General features: G+C 34.3%; 1 protein-coding gene across 1 annotated transcript in view; it reads right to left on the bottom strand.

The window, feature by feature from the left end:
* The window catches only part of AXDND1 (axonemal dynein light chain domain containing 1), a 116,634-nt gene that overhangs the window by 37,550 nt on the left and 62,539 nt on the right, over window positions 1-16,545 (bottom strand). Inside the window, 3 exon segments of the mRNA XM_074308490.1 lie at window positions 9,101-9,194; window positions 10,775-10,985; window positions 15,498-15,732. Coding sequence (XP_074164591.1) covers window positions 9,101-9,194; window positions 10,775-10,985; window positions 15,498-15,732 — 540 coding nt within the window.

Genomic DNA, 16,545 nt, shown 5'->3' with positions numbered 1-16,545 from the left:
CCTTTGATATTCTTGCCCTTTTATTTTTCCAGATTAATTTTATTATTTTTCTATCTCTATAAAATAATTTTTTTGGAAATTTGGTTGGTATGGCACTGAAGTAGACCAATTTAAGTAGAATTATCATTTTATTATATTATCTTCAATCTACCCATAAGCAAGTGACATTTTTCCAATTGTTTAGATATGAGACATTATTTGCATGAGAAGTTTTTTGTAATTGTGTTCATATAGTTTCTGGGTTTATCTTGGCAGGTAGACATCAAAATATTTTATTTTGTATAGAATTATTTTAAATGGAGTTTCTCTATCTCTTGTTACTTGGCTTTATCAGTAAAATAGAGAAATGCTGATGATTTGTGTGGGTTTATCTTGCAACTTTGCTAAAACTGTTAATTATTTCAAGTAGATTTTTGGATGATTTTCTACGATTCTCTAAGTATATCATATCATCTGCAAAAAGTGATAGTTTTATCTCCTCACTGCATATTGTAATTTCTTATTGCTAAAGCAAACATTTCTAGTACAATATTAAATAATAGTGGTAATAATAGGTATCTTCTTTCACACTTAATCTTATTGGAAACTTACCTAGTTTCTCTCCATTATATATAATGTTTGCTGTTGGTTTTAGCTAGATGCTGTCTATTCTTTTAAGGAGAACTTCCTTTATCTCTATGCTCTCTAGTGTTTTTAATAGGACTGGATGCTGTATTTTGACAAAAGCTTTTTCTGCATCTATTGAAATTATCATATGATTTCTCTTAGTTTTTATTATTGATATGATCAATTATGGCAATAGTTTTCCTAATATTTAGTCAGTCCTACATTCCTGATATAAATCCCACTTGGTCATAGTATATTATCTTGCTGCTAAGTTTTTGTAATTTCTTTGCTAATATTTTATTTAAATTTTTGCATCAATATTCATTAGGGAGATTAATATATTTTTCTTTCTCTGTTTTGGCTCTTCCTGATTTAGTTATCAGTTATCATTTTTGTGTCATAAAAGGAATTTGGCAGGACTCCTTTACTTATTTTTCCAAATAGTTTACATAGTATTGAAATTAATTTTCTTTAAAAGTTTGGTACAATTCACTTATAAGCCCATCTTGCCTTGGAGATTTATTTCCTTAGGGAGTTCACTGATGGTTTGTTCAATGTCTTTTTCTAAAATAGAGCTATTTAAGTTATTTCCTCTTCTCTTAATCTGGGCAATTTGTATTTTTGTAAACATTCATCCATTTAGATTAGATTGTCAGATTTGCAGGCATACAGTTGGGCAAAATGGCTCCTAATTATGGTTTTAATTTCTTTTTCATTGGTGATAAATTCACCCTTTTAATTTTTGATACTTGTAATTTATTTTTTTTCTTTCCTTTTTTCTAATCAAATTAGCCAAAAGCTTATCAACTTTGTTTTTTTTTTCATAAACCAACTCTAAGTTTTATTAATTACTACAATAGTAGTTTCAGTTTTATTAATCTCTTTTTAAGTTTCAGAATTTCTAATTTGATATCTAGTTGGGGGTTTGAAATTTGTTCCTTTTGTAGCTTTTTTAGTTGCATGTCCAATTCATTGATCTCCTCTTTCTCTATTTTATTCATGTAACTATTTAGAGATAAAATATTTCCCCTAAGAACTGCTTTGGCTGCATCCCATAGATTTTGGTATAGGTTATGTTGTCTTATTATTGTCATTCTCTTGGATAAAATTATTGTTTCTATGACTTGTTTGACCCACTCATTCCTTAGAATTAGATTAATTAATTTCCAATTGATTTTTTGTCTATCTTTCCCTGAACCCTTATTGAATATAATTTTTATCATATCATAGTCTGGAAAAGAAGCATTTACTATTTCTGCTTTTTTCTATTTAATTGTAAGATTTTTATGCCCTAATAAATGGTCAATTTGTATATAAGTGCCATGTACTACTGAAAAAATGTGTATTCCTTATGTCTCTATTCAGTTTTCTTCAGAGATTTATCATATCTAAGTTTTCTAGAATCTATTAACTTCCCTAGTTTCATTCTTGTTTATTTTGTGTAAGATTTGTATAATTATGAGAGAGGGAGGTTGAGGTTCCCCACTAATATAGTTTTGCTATATATTTCCTTGATGTAACTAGCTTAACTTCTCTAAGAATTTGGATGCTATACCATTTGGTGCATATACATTTAATATCGATACTACTTCATTGTCTATGGTACTCTTTAACAAGCTTACATCTTTACAATCTTTAACAAGATGTTAATTTCATTATCTATTTAAATTAGATTTATTTTTATTTGATTTGAGAATTGCTACTCCTTTTGGTTTTTTTTGTTTTTGTTTTTTTGTTTTTGGCTTTGGCTTTGGCTGATAAATTCTGCTCCAGCCTTTTACCCTTACTCTGTGTATCTCTCTGTTTCATACTTTTCTTATAAAAATATATTTTAGGATTCTGGTTTTTTATCTATTCTGATATTCACTTCCATTTTGGGGGGAAGAGTTCATCCCATTCACAGTGTGTATTTCCTTCCATCCTATTTTCTCCCCTGTATATATTTTTGTTCTTTTTCTACCCTGTCCCTTCTTAGTAGTGTTTTGTTTCTAACCCAGCTCCACCCTTCCCTTCCTTCTATCATACTGTCTCCTCTTACTCTTTTTTCCTAGTGTTTCTGCCCTCCCTTCTATCCAGTCCCTCTCTTTCTCCTCCTACTTACTTACAGGATAAGATAAATTTCTATACCCAACTGAGGGATTATGTTATTCATTCTTTGAGCCAAAACTGATGAGATTATAAACTTCATACAATGCTCATCCACTTTTCTTTCTTTCCTTCTATTCCAATAGGCCTTTTGTGTCTCTTCATGTGACATAATCTGTCCCGTTTTATTTCCTCTTTCCTTTTCTCCCAATACAATTCTTTTTTCATTCCTTAATGTCTTTTTCTTTGATATCATTACATTAGAGTTCATTTACAACCACAATCTCCATACATGTATGGCCCCTCTAACTACTCTAGTAACAGATATCAGTTCTCAAGAGTGTCAAATATCATGTTCTCATCTAAGGATGTAAATAGTTAACCTTTAAATAATACATACACACACATGTGTGCACACACACACACACACACACACACACACACACACATATATATATATATATATTTTTTTTTTCCTGTTTTCCTTTCTATGCTTCTCCTAAGTCCTGTGTTTGAAGATTAAATTTTCTGTTTAGTTATTTTTTTTAAATAGAAGTGATTGCTCCAATTGATAAATGGTCAAAGGATATGAACAGACAATTTTCAGATGATGAAATTAAAACTATTTCCACTCATATGAAAGAGTGTTCCAAAGCACTATTGATCAGAGAAATGCAACTTAAGACAACTCTGAGATACCACTACACACCTGTCAGATTGGCTAAGATGACAGGAACAAATAATGACGAATGTTGGAGGGGATGTGGGAAAACTGGGACACTAATACATTGCTGGTGGAGTTGTGAAAGAATCCAGCCATTCTGGAGAGCAATCTGGAATTATGCCCAAAAAGTTATCAAAATGGCCATACCCTTTGACCCAGCAGTGCTACTACTGGGCTTATATCCCAAGGAAATACTAAAGAAGGAAAGGGACCTGTATGTGCCAAAATGTTTGTGGCAGTCCTTTTTGTAGTGGCTAGAAATTGGAAAATGAATGGGTACCCATCAATTGGAGAATGGTTGGGTAAATTATGGTATATGAATGTTATGTAATATTATTGTTCTGTAAGAAATGACCAACAGGAGGAATACAGAGAGGCTTGGAGAGACGTACATCAACTGATGCTGAGTGAAATGAGCAGAACCAGGAGATCATTATACACTTCAACAATGATACTGTATGAGGATGTATTCTGATGGAAGTGGATATCTTCAACATAGAGAAGAGCTAATCGAATTCCAATTGATCAATGATGGACAGAATCAGCTACACCCAGAAAAGGAACACTGGGAAATGAGTGTAAACTGTGAGCATTTTTTTGTTTTGTTTTGTTTTTGTTTTTCATCCCAGATTATTTTTACCTTCCGAATACAATTCTTCCTTTGCAACAACAACAATTAAAAAATTCGGTTCTGCACGTATATATTGTATCTAGGATATACTATAAGATATTTAATATGTATGGGAATGCCTGCCATCTAGGGGAGGGGATGGAGGGAAGGAGGGGAAAAACTCAGAACAGAAGGGAGTACAAGGGATAATGTTGTGAAAAAAAAATTACCTATGCATATGTACTGTCAAAAAAATTGTTATAATTATAAAATTAATTTTAAAAAATAGAAGTGATTGAAAGTCTTTGAAGATCTATCTTTTCCCCTGAAAGAGGATGCTCAGTCTCACTGGATAGTTAATTCTTTATTGTAACTCCTGGTATTTTGTCTTCCAGAATATAGTATTCCAGACCTTCTGATCCTTTATTGTAGATGCTGTCAGATCCTAGGTAATCCTGACTGTTGCTCCTCGATACTTGAATTGTTTTTGTCTGGCAGCTTGCAGTAATTTTTCCTTGAGATTGTAGTTCTGGAGTTTTGCAACCATGTTTCCTGGGATTTTCCTTGTGGAATCTCTTTCTGGAGGTGATTGATGAATTCTTTCAATGACTGTTTCCCTCTCTGGTTCCAGTATATCAGGGTAGTTTTACCTGATGATCTCTTAAAGAATGCCATCCAAGCTCTTTTGTTGTTGTTGTTGTTGTTGTTATGAACTTCATGTAAATCAATAATTTTTAAATTGTCTCTCCTGGATCTATTTTCTAGGTCAACTGTTTTTCCAATGAGGTATTTTATATTTTCTTCCATTTTTTTGTCTGACTAATTCTTGATTCATTAATTTCCATTTACTCCATTCTAGTTTTTAATGTGTAATTTTCTTCAGTTACTTTTTGCATCTCTTTTTTCATTTGATTAATTTTGCTTTTCAAGGTGGTATTTCTTCAGTGTTTTTTTGCATTTGGCCTATTTTGGTTTTTAAAGAATTGATTTCTTCAGCATTTTTTTTTTTTTGCATTTGGTCAATTGCACTTTTAAAAGGAATTTTCTTCAATTTTTCCCCTTCCTTTTTCAAGCTCTTTTTCATACTTCTCTTTTCTTTTCACATTTTTTCTTCTACCTCTTTTATTTGCCTTTAAAAGTCTTTTATGAGCACTTACTTCCAAGAAACCTCTTAGGGTTTGAGACCAATTAATATCACTCTTTGAAATTTCCTCTTTGTATATTTTGACCTCTTCTGAGGTGGTGTTTTGGTCTTCCTTGTCACCATAGAAGCTTTCTATGGTCAAGATTCTTTTCTGTTTCTTGCTCATTTTCTTTCATTTTCTTTTTGTATTTCCTCTTTTGTGACTTTTATGGTTGAGCTCTGCTCCTGGGGTACACTTCAAGCTTCTTGTGCAGCTCTGAGCCTTGGCTATGAACATAGGGGCCCCTGGCATTTGGTGTCTAGCAGAGGGTAGCCCTACTTTCTCTCTCCAGGAAACAGCCTGATTTCCCTAGCTGGAAATTTGTCTTCTGAACTGGTACCAAGGACTCTCCCACTGGTCTCCTCACTACTGAGCCAGGACAAAGGGTCTCAGTTGCTGATTTACTGTGATTAAGACCCTCTTACTAGCTTTCCCAGATTCCTTCTGACCCGGGCTGAGACTGACCTTTCTTGAAGTCCTACCAATCTATCTTGAGCTGGAGAATCGAATCTTGAGATGGAGGGTCCATCAGAACTCTATTCAGAGGCTTTGTTTCATGTGAATTTCAAGAGAACATGGGAAAGCTTGAGCTCTCACTGTTATATCCTGAATTTTAGAATGTCAAATAAGGAGCTACAATTATATATAGAGAAATTATCCAAATTAAATCATCAACAAGCACTCTTAAAACATCTGGAAGATTTCAATACAAGTATGAAAAGCAATGAAAATAGCAAAAAATATATAGAAAAGTAAAATTATAGAAAAAAAGGAATAGATGACACAGAAGTCTCTTGATTTTACATTATGAGCATTTCCCTTGAGTAAAGAATTGATAGCTACTGAACATAGCAAATAATATTGTAAAAAAGGAAAAGAAAGAAAATGATTATATTTTGATAGAAACCAAATAATTTGGTTGTTATTTATGTGTTAATTATACCTGAGTTAAGTTGTCAGTGGATAGTCAGACTACCAGCTTGTCAGGGCAAAGATAGAAATTAGTTGTTTTTTTAAAGCAATGAGAAGAAAACACCATTTGTATCCAGAGAAAGAACTAAGCAGAATGAATGTAAATCAACATATGCCATGTTCACTTTTTTTCTTTTTCTTCTGGGTTTTTTTCTTTTTCTTTTTCCCTTTTGTTCTGATTTTTCTTTCCCAACATATGTCATAAAGAAATGTGCACTAAAAAATTAATGTACATGTATAAGCAGAAAAGAGAAAATAATAAAAATGCTTTTAAAAAAAGTAATAAGAAATAAAAATAATGAAAAGCATGATGTATAATTGAAACAAGTTAACCCTGAACTATTTTAACTATTTAATCAGCAATGGGACATTGGAAATGGACTTTAGAAAATGATATTCACACTGATTAAAAGAATTTCACAGAGAAGTTTAGCTGCTGCAAATTTAATGCCTCAAGATCAAAAAAGCTTAGAGAGGATCTAAATATCTGATCTGATTGTAAACAGGAGAGAGGTGGCAGCTAAGGCAATACTAGATAGAATAGAAAAGCTTTTACAAAATCTTTTTTTAAGGATCATGAACAATAACATTTTTAAGGCAGAGAAAAGCAGTAGAAGGTAGAATGAATTTAAGGAAAACCTGGCAATAAGTCTAACCAAGAAAAGTCATCCAAAGGGTATTTGAGAATAAAACTGTAAAGGGGAAAACAAAGAAAAGCTTTGCTTTAGGCATCACATTGTATAAGGGATGTTGACAAGATGATGTTCACTTACGGGATGGTTCCCCCTGGGTGGGGAGTGATACACCAGATAAGGATCAGTTGATTTAAATTAAAATGCTTAACCTGGAGAAGAGAAGATTTAAGGCAGATCTTATGGATGTTTTCATGTATCTGAAAGTTTATTATGTGGAAGAGGAATAAAACTTGCTCCAGATGGGACAAATTAGTTGAGTATGGTGGAGATTTTTAAAGAAAGAACACATTTCCCTTTTTTTTTTTCAATTGGGATTAAGTGATTTGAAAGGGTTAAGTCCTCCTGACCCTAGAGCCAATTCTCTATTCACTGTGCTATCTAAAAACAAGAGCTGTCCCAAGTGGATAATATAGTATATTGTATTTACTGGCGTTGTTACAAATGGATTCATATCAATAGGGACTAGATAATCTTTGTGAAGCCTGAGAATTCTGTAGCTTCCTAGTCCCAGTTAGAAATAGTTGTGCAGCAATAGCCATGGCCTATTTTTCCTAAGGCCATTTATCCTCCCCACACATACTTGTTTTTTGGCTCTCAATTTTCTCAAGCACATTCTCACAGCATCTAGGAGTTAGGATTTCAATCACCATCTAATATGGCTTATACTTCAACAAGATCCCCCTCCACAATATCCCCCAAAAAGGATAATCCAGACTTTGTTTGAAGCCTTCCACTGGAGAGGAATCCATTATCTTTTGTGGCCACCTCTTTGGGATGAACTGTGTAGTTAGTATGTGAATTCATGTGGAATGTGAATTAGGACAAATGATTGGATGTTAAGTGCATGTAGAACATCATAACTGTGCAAGTTTAGCTTATGAGTGAAATTGTTTAGTTCCACTCGTAAAATGTTGCATAATAATGAAGCCAAAATTGCAAAAAAAGAACGTATTGCATTGGTTAAGAGGTAAACTTGGGCTGATCCCTGAAGAAACTATTAGAAATAATAAAGAATGAAAGATGTACAAGCAGTATGCTCTACTGGTATTCTATTGGTGTCAGGATAAAATAAGGAAGCCCTCGAGTCTGACAGGTGGATCTCTTGTCTGGAACTTAAGGGAGGATACTAATATTTATCACTTGTTTTGGGCAAGTATGACTAGGACTTGGGTTAGGCAAATAGGCTATCACCTGCACACTGGAAGGAATGTTGAAATCCATGATATCATAGATCCATTTCAATTAGAAAAGATATTTGTGTGTCATATACATCTATAAATATGTCTTATCCCCCATTAGCCTGTAAAGTCCCTGTAGACAGAAACCATGTCTTATATAAACTTTGTATTCTTCCGATGTCCAATGCAATGGTCTGCACCCAGAAGGAACATAAAAGGGAGTTGACTTTGAAATGATGTTGAATTGAATTCATCTCCCAAAAGAAGGGCCATTTGTTTGTACTAGTTATAACAGACTTTGTAATCTTTCAGTTTTCACCTCATGTAACCACCCAGACCAGGTGCAATCAATTCTAAATATAGCCATGTCTACAATATCAGAGGAAGAGCATGACACTGCACCTTTGGCAGGGAAAGTAAATCTAAACATACCATTGTAATCACTAAGACTCCCTTCTGGAATAAATAGCACAATTCTAATTTTCAAAACTTCAAAGATAATAAATTGAGAGGCTCCTACATAACTTCTCCCTTACTCTCCGTGTTGCATGGTAGCAAGAGTTCTAGACCGGGAGTCAGAAGTCCTAACTTCAAATGCCAGGACTAGCCATATTATATCATATTTCCCTGAGGTTCACACTCTTCATCTATAAAATCGATCAAAAGTGTGAATAGATGATCCCTAAAATCCTTTCCCATGGGTAGCTAGGCGGTGCAGTGGATTGAGTGCTGGGCCTGGAGTCAGAAAGTTGAAAGCTTGCTTCAGACACTTACTAGCTATATGATCCTGGGCAAGTCACCTAATCTTGTTTGCTTCAGTTTCCTCATGGTAAAATGAGCTGGAGAAGGAAACGGCCAACCACTCTATCTTTGTCAAGAAAATCCCAAACGGGTCACAAAGAGTCAGATACAACTGTAATGAATGGACAACAAAAAATGCTTTCCAGCTATAACGTTCTGAGACTCAATGGTCTTGTGGACAGGGCAAGCTGTCTTGTAACACATTAGCATGGGGTTTATGGCCCTCTATGATGATCGATACATACTTGGTGATGAAGCCCACAGTTGTCCTTGTCAGTCCCGTTAGATAAGGTCAAAATCCATTGTTGCATCAAATGAAACACATTAGCTTGGACTACCCTGATGGAAACATCAATTTTAAAGAAGTAACTCAACTCTGAAAATATATATCCAAATAATTATTAGCTAAAATATGAACAATTTATTTGGCCAGGCCTATATGGTTCAAAGTAAAGTGGTAAGATGACTATTTTCTTGTGACTTTAGGCCACATGGACCCAAGTCCTGTGTTGCTTGGTTTGGTTGCTCACACTCTACCAAATCTCTAGACACCTACCAACAGTCAATTTTTCGCTTCGATTCATACGGATCTATCTTTTAAATATTGGTTATCTACTACAGGAAGTAATTTTCTCATAAACAACTGCTTTTAAGTCAATGCCTTTCCAAATAAAAACTGAGGGGATGATTCAGAAAATCCCCACAAAAGAAGGGCACCAAATAAAGTTAAAACTCCTAAGTCAAGTCATGAAGGCATTCCATTGTCTAACCTTTCCAGTCTTATTCCCATTCTAGCAAATGAAGTAAAGGAGTAAAGGAGCCGATTAGGTGAATTCCCTGATCAACTTGATCAGTTCATAGGATGGTGAACCTTTGTTTGGGACCATTAGATATCTATGACTCTATCTACCTACGGAATTTGGAGATAACCACATGCATCTTGTTAAGACAACAAAAGATAATTTCCACTTAAGTCTTAAGTGATTGGGGCTGCCCCCAAAATAAGTAAAAAGCGTCTGCTTGACTCAGACTCTTGGGAGAATGGTCTATGTTAGAAAGAGCTACTATTTGTGCTGGCACACAAAGGAAAACTAGAAAACCATTTTTGGAATTTTTAAGCAAAATCCTCCATGGAGTTAATCCCAGACCTATTAGGTCTGGTGAGGAGGAGGGGTCAGGAAATGTGCCTGGATGTACCCAGTTCCATTCCCTAGGAGCTAATTAATTAACGGCTTCCCTAGATACAGATGTACATGGGAGCTAAATGTATTCTCCCACAGCATTCTAAGCACAGGAATCTACCTGCGAATGCAATTTTCTACAGCAAGATATGGCAAAAGCTGGAATGATGGTAGAGCACATGGGGGACTTCATGGATAATGTTCCCTGGTGTATGTTGGAGGATGAGAGGAAGTAGATTTTGATTTCCTAGGCAAGGTTATCTTTAAATCTACTCTTTTCTAATGAAAAGAGAGATTTATTAGAGATTGCCTCAAGAGTAACCCTAGAGTTGAGAGACCTAGCCTTCTTAGAAATAGAATTGGAAGTTCCTGAGCTTAACAGAGGAGAGGATCGAATCATGAGGAGGGAAGCAGAATATCAATACTTTGCTCACTATAATTGCCATTCAGATGATGCAAGTCTTATGGGAAGGTGGGTACCTTCCAGCAGTACCAAAGGCTGCTTCCATTCTGGGAGGAAACCAAGTTTTAAACCACAATGTATCACTGAATGTGTAATGGTAGTAGTATCTTAATGGGAAAGAGATTCACCAGAACTTCAGTTTTATCCCATAGGAAACCCTAAAATGCTACCTCCTGAAATAGAGTGCTATTGAGTCTAGAAGTTCCTAGGCTCTTAATGTTTGTTGAAGCTTTTTAAGTTGAAGACAGAATTAAGGTAAAAGTGTTTTCACTTACGGGACATAATTACTCCTTATCTGTTCTTCAGTCAATGGAATTTGACCAATAATCTCTAACATCCCATCCAGGTAAGCAATCAAATCAGGAATTTTAAAATAAAGTGTCTTCCAGTCATTCTGATTAAATGAAGTAATTGGATGGTCACTTTCCATCTTGAGCACCCACATTTCAAGAGCAGAATTTAAACTTTGAGAAAGCTTATTATAACCTAAGAGTAGTTAAAGATGAGGGGACAAAAAAAAAAAACATTAAGTGGGATTGTTGGAATTTTTTCTACAATTAAACAATGGATTTTTACAAAATAAGCTGATGATTTAATATTAAATAATCCTTTTTTCACTGCTTAGCCATTTGGTAATTTCTCTGTACATCAGTTCTTAGTCTGACTTTTTTGAATTCTTAGCTGGGTATCAGATATAATGAGTCATTGCCAATTATATTATTTTATATTCAAATACTCAAAATGATCTTTCTCAATCTGATCTTTGATCTGTTAAGTTCTCTCTAATGATACAGATTGCAACATCTCCAAGACTGCTCATTTTATGCAAATCTGGTTCATATCCTTTCATAAATTACCTCCCAGGTGGTTCACCCATTTTACTTTGGTCCTTCTTCATTTTCTCTGGACATCACAAATTCATAAAATTATATGTTTATGTAAAAGTAAATAATGGGTGGTTGTGGATACTCTCTTGTCCACTTTTCAGAATCTATAGATCTAATACTTTTTTTTCATGCCTTTGGTGTCTTTACCTTTTCCCCATATCTTGTGAATCTGTTCTTTAGTGTTCTCAATCACTTCAAGTACAATGTAAACTTGATATCATTTAGTTGCATTTTCTTTTTGGTTCTTTTTCTTGCTAATTCTATGTCCTCTATAAATATATCTGGGACTGTGAAATGCGCCTTTAATGATACTTGATGGTGAAAAGAGCATTTTACAAAACAAACAAACAAACAAACTTCTGCAGTTCTTTTCCATTTTTGTATATTTGTTGCCCTTACATTTTCATCTGTCATATCCAATCTCATCTAGGCAAAGTAAATGAAGTATCTGCCCCTTATTCAAGTACAAAACATTTTACTCAGCATTCTCTTAGCCAATCAAGAGTCATATCGCTCCTTCAAGAATCACAGGGCTATTCCCGTGCCCACTTTGTCCAGGTAGGAGTTGGTATTACACAGCCTTAAGTTCTTAAAAAATGACTTCACTTAATTGGATCTCTAAGCTCTCTTTAAACTGGTTTTACCCTCCATTACTTCTCTCTTTTATGAGCCCATATTACTAATTTTTATCTTTGCTCTAACAAATCACTAGTTATGAACTAGTTATGCAAGGAGATTTAGGAATGACCACCACAGCAGTAAAAACAAGCCATTTCCTGTCATTTCCTGTCTGTCAAAATATAGAATCAATATCATTTTATAATATTATTTAGAGGTTGATTTGTCCAACATTCCTGGATTCTTTTCTTAAGCAAGATGTTTATAACATACGGGAAGAAGGCTTCTGGGCGGCCTACAAATTTGTGACTTCTTGTTTCTTATTTTTTTGATCTATATTTTCCTACCTCTTTCTCATCATCTTCACTTAATATCACCTTTCCATTAATTTCACCAACTATCAAATTATTTGTTGATTTGATTTGGATGTTCCTATAATATTTTTATATAATTTTTCTACCTTTTCATCTTCTGCAGCAGATATTGAGGAGATGCAATCATTTTCACGATAGTCCTCTTACAAATACTTACCATGAGCACTTCAGTTTGTTACACAGTAAAATATTCCATAAACTGTCATTTCTGATCTTTGGGCACATGATCAGGCCAGTTCCACAAACTCATTTATTCTCTTTTCCAAAGAGTGAAAATACTGCTTCAAATGACGTTAAAAAGATCATCATTTTATTGGACTATCTTTAGTGTCTGCACTTCAATTTTTCAAAAGATTATCACAAAGAGTATAAACTTCAATAATGAGATTGTTACAACCCCTCCAGGATCAATAATCATATTCAACAAACAGAATTATTTGACTGCCAACCATGATAAAACTCTCTAAACAGAGCAATGCTGTCCTCAGATAATAGATAGATAGATATGCAGTCTTTTGCTGGGCAATTTTTAAAAATCTTGTTAGCTTAAAATGACTTGTCAGAGCTTACATACTACTTAGACTTATTCTGTGAGAACCCAGGATTCCATGCTATGATGAGGTATCAAGATGAAGACTCGTGAAGGATGTGAAGGGCAAATGGCTCATATGTATTTATACTCAATCATTTCCACATACTCACTGTATAAATTTACAGAGCTATGATATTAAATCTCAAACAGATAATTAAAATTTCAGTGATCTGGCACTTGAAAGTATCTGCCACTGTACTGACCCCAAAATCCACAGAGAAGTTTTTATGAGAAGCTACCACAAAAAACCAAATCTGCAAATTCCAAATTAAGACCATTAAAGGTGAGATTGACATAGCCAGGTAAAAATCAACTGTTCAAACAGAACCTCTTGAAGTTTTTGCACCATATATTGAAGTCAGATCCTCAGCCTTGCCTGTTCAGGAGCTCAGTTTTATCAATATTACCAGAAATTATAAAACCCCTCAGGAACTGCAAGTATAAGCAAGAAAATAATTTATAAATCAGAAAGTCAATTTAATGAATTGTACTGCTAACTCTTTCAAGTAGAAAATTATATCTCAGTACTAAATTATCAAAAGTTTTCTTGGTGAATAGAAATTCATAACAAAAGAACTAAATGACCTTATGGGATATTTTTGTTAAGCTAAGGTTGACCTGGTCTTCTGCACTGGATCCAATATCCTAAATGGACAGAACATGGGACATCCATGGGTCCAAAAGTGCACTTTTTCAAGACTGCATAAACCTGATTCATCACTACCTTTCTCAAGTCGACAACAGTACCTTGGACATTAGAAATTAGATTGCAATTTCTCTCACTTTAATTATATTTGGGTCTCTCACATGAGACTTTGGAGCCATCTGCTTCCCTTACAAAATCAGCAAAACGTTATATACCAATGGAAGTTCGAGTGGCACCTCAATCTCACTAGCATATTTTTCCTATTTTGTTACAAAACTCTAGGAGTTCTCTCTCTTTGGAACCTGACACTATCTCTACACTCCATCCCTACTCTACATGCCATCTTGTCCTATACTTAGAAAAATTCAACCTGACATCAATATTCTGCGGTAGCAGTATCCTAACTATACAGAAGATGGCAGTGTTTCCTTGAGGAAGAGAATAAGATGTTCATTCATCATTTTCCATAGTTAAAAGCTGTTAAGTGAAGGATGGGTTAGAAAGTTTTACTTTGATTTTGCTGAAAATTCCCAATGCCCAGAACACCTCATTCTTCAACCTACCAGCTAGCCCACTCTCTCAATCATTGAAACAAATCTGGAATCAGAGAAAAGCTTAAAGAAATTGAGAAATTTGTGTTATAAAAAGCTTTCAGGCTACAAACATCAGGAAAGAAGTGGGGAGGAAGTTAAACCTTTATTTTCCTTTTCTCAAAGTAGTAATCTCTTCCTACCTGTAATGCTGAGTTTGACAGGGGAACAATAAACAGTAAGCACTCTATAGCCAGGTTCCTACTCCATTGCAATAACCTACAGAAGCATTTCTGTTTTCTCTGCTTTCATAATAATACTGTGATATACCAGCTGCTGCCTTCTGCCCACTGCTCTACCCTGAGCCACACTCAAGAGTTCCCCATTTCCGTCATAGGCCAGTTTAAAAAACAACAACAACAACTTGGCTTAGTTTTAGCCTTTCTTCCAGTGCAGGAAGAAAACACTGATTGTGTGAAATGTTATTTCCCAGGATCCATAGTTGGGTCTGCCAGTAAACAAAGTCTAAAGGCTCACAGTTAGGAAACCTCTGTTTTCCTCAGATTCTTCATGTGCTAAATGGGGATAATAATACCATCTATTTCCCAGGGTCCTTGTGAGGATTAAATTAGCAGTAATTGTAAAGTACTTAGCACAGTGCCTAGCACATGGTAAGTACTATATAAATATTAGCTATTTTTATTTTTTCTATTTGATTTCATCTTTAAGCTCTGACAAGGTGGAAAGAACTACTTATCTATAATATTTGTGTAAATAAATATGGTATATGGCAGAGAAGGTTCTTTTAAATAAAAATAATTTTTAAAATATCAATTCCTATGATACTTCATTGGGAACCTCATTCCATATAAGTGAATATTCCAAAGCACTGAGCCTTTTTTTATATTTTAATCATTTTGACTGGAAATCTAAACTACACAGTACACTTAGTTGACTTTCAAAAATAAAATGAATTATTTGAATAACTTGGACACATCATTATACACATCAGTGATGGTTCTGTTATTTATATAAATATATCCTCAGGGCTTTATAAGGTCTGTTGGATGGCTGTTAGTATGTACACAAAGCTATGTTTTTTTGAGTTCTTATGTCTGATTTCCTTTAGAAGCACTCCTTTCCTGCCCCTTCCACACTCCTAACCATTAATTGCTTTTAAACTACTGTGGATTAAGAAACCAAATTTGTTTAATTAAAATACTGTTTTAGTTCAATTTCAAGTTTCTATGCAAACCTGATGTTTAAAAACAAAAATAATTGTTCTTTCATGGCCTCCCTATGTTAGGATGCATCATGTTAAATAATGACATATTTTCATTGTATAATTTACCATTTTCTCCTCCATTCACTCTTAATTCATATTCTCTGCAGAGTCTTGAGCTACAGTCATTAATCTCTTCTAAGAGACCTTGTGAGGGAAGATTCCCATCTATACTTTTGTGACGATGCAGTATTGCTTTTGCAAACTCTGTCCAGGATCCTTGTAGTCGCTGAGAAATCCTGAGGTTCTCGATCTTTTCAACTAGTTTATCTCCACCATAGAAGTCATCATTTTCTAACAATATCTAAGAAAGGAAAGAAAAGAATACAAAATCATTCCTTAAATATCCCATTAATGGGAGACTCCATGGATCTCTAATAAGCAAGTACAATATTCCTGACGACTGCTAGAGAAAGTCACGAAATGATACTGAACACATTATAAATACCCGATTTCTAAATTATTTTGGATTCTCCATACCTATATAGCAATTGTATAGGTTTGTTCTAAACCTATTCCTTTATCCTCAAATCTTCAGTTTTACCCCCATTTATCTCTGAGCAATTTAAATTGACTAATTTTTTTTTGAGAAAATGGAAGCTAACAAAACTCCCTTTCTGTCCCTTCCTCCACACTTTAAGATTGTCTTCAAAGATAAAGTAGTTCTCCCTCTGGCCAATTTTTTCCTAATTTTTAAATATTATTTTATTTTTACAAATACATGCAAAGATGTTTTTCAAAATTCACCTTTGTAAAACTTTGTATTCCCAATTTTTCTCTCTCCTCCCTCCTCCCCACTTCCCCAAGACAGCAAACAATCTGATGTAGGTTAAACATGTAAAATTCTTCTAAACATATTTCCATATTGATCATGCTGCTCAAGAAAAATCAGATCAAAAGGGAAAAAACATGAGAAAAATGGGGAAAACAAACAGATGAAAATATGCTTTGATCTACATTTGGTCTCCATAGTTCTCTCTCTGAATGAGGATGGCACTTTCCATTCCAAGGGTACTAGAATTTCCTTGAATCCCCTCATTGTTGAAAAGAACCAAATTCATCACAGTTGATTACATAATTTTGTTGTTATTATGTACAATGTTTTCTTGGTTCTGCT

The sequence above is a fragment of the Sminthopsis crassicaudata genome, chromosome 4 (assembly GCF_048593235.1).
Source record: "Sminthopsis crassicaudata isolate SCR6 chromosome 4, ASM4859323v1, whole genome shotgun sequence".
Taxonomy (NCBI): domain Eukaryota; kingdom Metazoa; phylum Chordata; class Mammalia; order Dasyuromorphia; family Dasyuridae; genus Sminthopsis; species Sminthopsis crassicaudata.
Note: the sequence above shows the minus strand (reverse complement) of the source record. Positions and strands in the feature narration are given on the sequence as shown.